Here is a 1,836-nt window from a genome sequence, read left to right as displayed (position 1 = left end):
CAGCAGCGTGTCTGAAGGTTTTATCAAAACTGCTTTCCTTTCAGTACTTGACTGTGTAGTCCGAGTGCAAACTTATACAAATGTGAACATGAGTGCACGAAACTGAACACTCTCCTGTAAAAAACCCATTTTCTAACCCAAATCAAGTTTAATCTTGCAATTGGTAAAATATATAGAGCAGACGCGAGCCTCAAAATTCTCAAATTTCTGAATTTAGTCTCGTGAAAATGGTTGGAACTGATGAAACTGAACCCTTTCCGTAAAAAACTCGAATTACTGTGCTGTCAGGTTGTTTGGTTAGTTTTTATTTTTGCCCAAAAATTTTTGCTAATTTTTCCCATATCTCAATCGTATTTTTCTGCGGAAGAACTGATCGGATTCTGATGAGAACAGTGTAAGCGTTCAAGCAAACCACTTCTGAAGAAGCAAGCCACTTAGGCTTAGATGCCTAAAAAGAATCTAATGTTTCCCAATTATGGATTTGTGTTGAATTTTAAATCTGATGATGGCGCCGTTGTCTCGCCGAAACGTTATCTGAAATAAACATTTTTATTTCACATTTTGACTGAAACCCAGGAGGGCAAAAATATAGTTCTAAGTAGGATGGTGTTTTGATTTTTTTGAGCAGGCAACAACATCAAGATCATCGCAAGCAGAAGCAAGAACAGCAAACTGCAGCTGCATCACGTGTTTGCCATCGACGTCTGGGAGGATTTCGTCTACTGGACCGACTGGGAAACCAAGTCGATCGAACGGTGCAACAAATACACCGGAGAAAACTGCTCGACGATTTTAAGCACCGTTCATCGGCCAATGGATGTTCGAGTGGTGCATCCGCTGCGACAGCCCAAGGTGACTTCTATTGCCCAGTTTTAGAAGCCCCAAGTGTTGCTCAATAACCATTCAATGTTGATCAGGTGGAGAACAATCCTTGCGAAAAAGCCAACTGCTCAGCCCTCTGTTTGCTGGCGCCCAAAGAGCCGTATTTCGTCTGCCAATGTCCCGAGAACTACGTTTTAGGTGAGCATCAAGCTCCCATATCATTCTCCTGCTGATTTGCGTTCATTTAGGCAAAGACGGTCGTTCCTGTGATGCCAACTGCACTTCGTCGCATTTCGAATGCAAGGCGAACTACAAGTGCATCCCGTTTTGGTGGATGTGCGATACTCAAGACGATTGCGGCGATGGTAATGGAAAAACCGACTTTTAAGTCAATTTGTTGGATTGAAACTAATGGGTTTTTAGGCCGTCGTTCGGTAGAATTTCTTCTTGACGTTTTGCAAGCACGAGTGGCTTGCATCTTCAGAAGTGGTTTGCTTGAAGAAATTCTACCGAACGACGAGAATGTATTCCTGACGTTTTGCAAGCACGAGTGGCTTGCATCTTCAGAAGTGGTTTGCTTGAACGCTTACACTGTTCTCATCAGAACCCGATCAGTTCTGCGGAAGAACTGATGAAAAATACGATTGAGATATGGGAAAAAGTTGCAAAAACTTATGGGCAAAAATAAAAACTAACCAAACAACCTGACAACACAGTAGTTTGGGTTTTTTTACGAAAAGGGTTCAGTTTCACAAAAACACTCATCAGTTACGACCATTTTCACGAGACTAAATTCAGAAATTTGAGAATTTTGAGGCTCGCGTCTGCTCGATATATTTTAACAATTGCAAGATTAAACTTGATTTGGGTGAGAAAATGGGTTTTTTAAAGGAGAGTGTTCAGGTTCGTACACTCATGTTCACATTTGTATAAGTTTGCACTCGGACTACACAGTCAAGTACTGAAAGGAAAGCAGTTTTGATAAAACCTTCAGACACGCTGCTGTGTATTTGG

General features: G+C 41.5%; 2 protein-coding genes across 3 annotated transcripts in view; both read left to right on the top strand.

The window, feature by feature from the left end:
- Positions 1–1,225, top strand: part of LOC109542020 (prolow-density lipoprotein receptor-related protein 1) — a 67,851-nt gene extending 66,626 nt beyond the window's left edge. The window contains exons 26-28 of the mRNA XM_048662001.1: positions 629–852; positions 918–1,020; positions 1,071–1,225. Coding sequence (XP_048517958.1) covers positions 629–852; positions 918–1,020; positions 1,071–1,210 — 467 coding nt within the window. The 3' untranslated portion in view covers positions 1,211–1,225. The remainder of the gene's footprint in view (positions 1–628; positions 853–917; positions 1,021–1,070) is intronic.
- Positions 1–1,836, top strand: part of LOC109533002 (cell wall adhesin EAP1) — a 14,540-nt gene that overhangs the window by 7,956 nt on the left and 4,748 nt on the right. The gene's annotated exons all lie outside the window — the stretch shown is intronic.

This window comes from Dendroctonus ponderosae, unplaced genomic scaffold (genome assembly GCF_020466585.1).
Source record: "Dendroctonus ponderosae isolate FM_Combo_2020 unplaced genomic scaffold, Dpon_F_20191213v2 Dpon_F_20191213_10, whole genome shotgun sequence".
NCBI lineage: Eukaryota > Metazoa > Arthropoda > Insecta > Coleoptera > Curculionidae > Dendroctonus > Dendroctonus ponderosae.
Note: the sequence above shows the minus strand (reverse complement) of the source record. Positions and strands in the feature narration are given on the sequence as shown.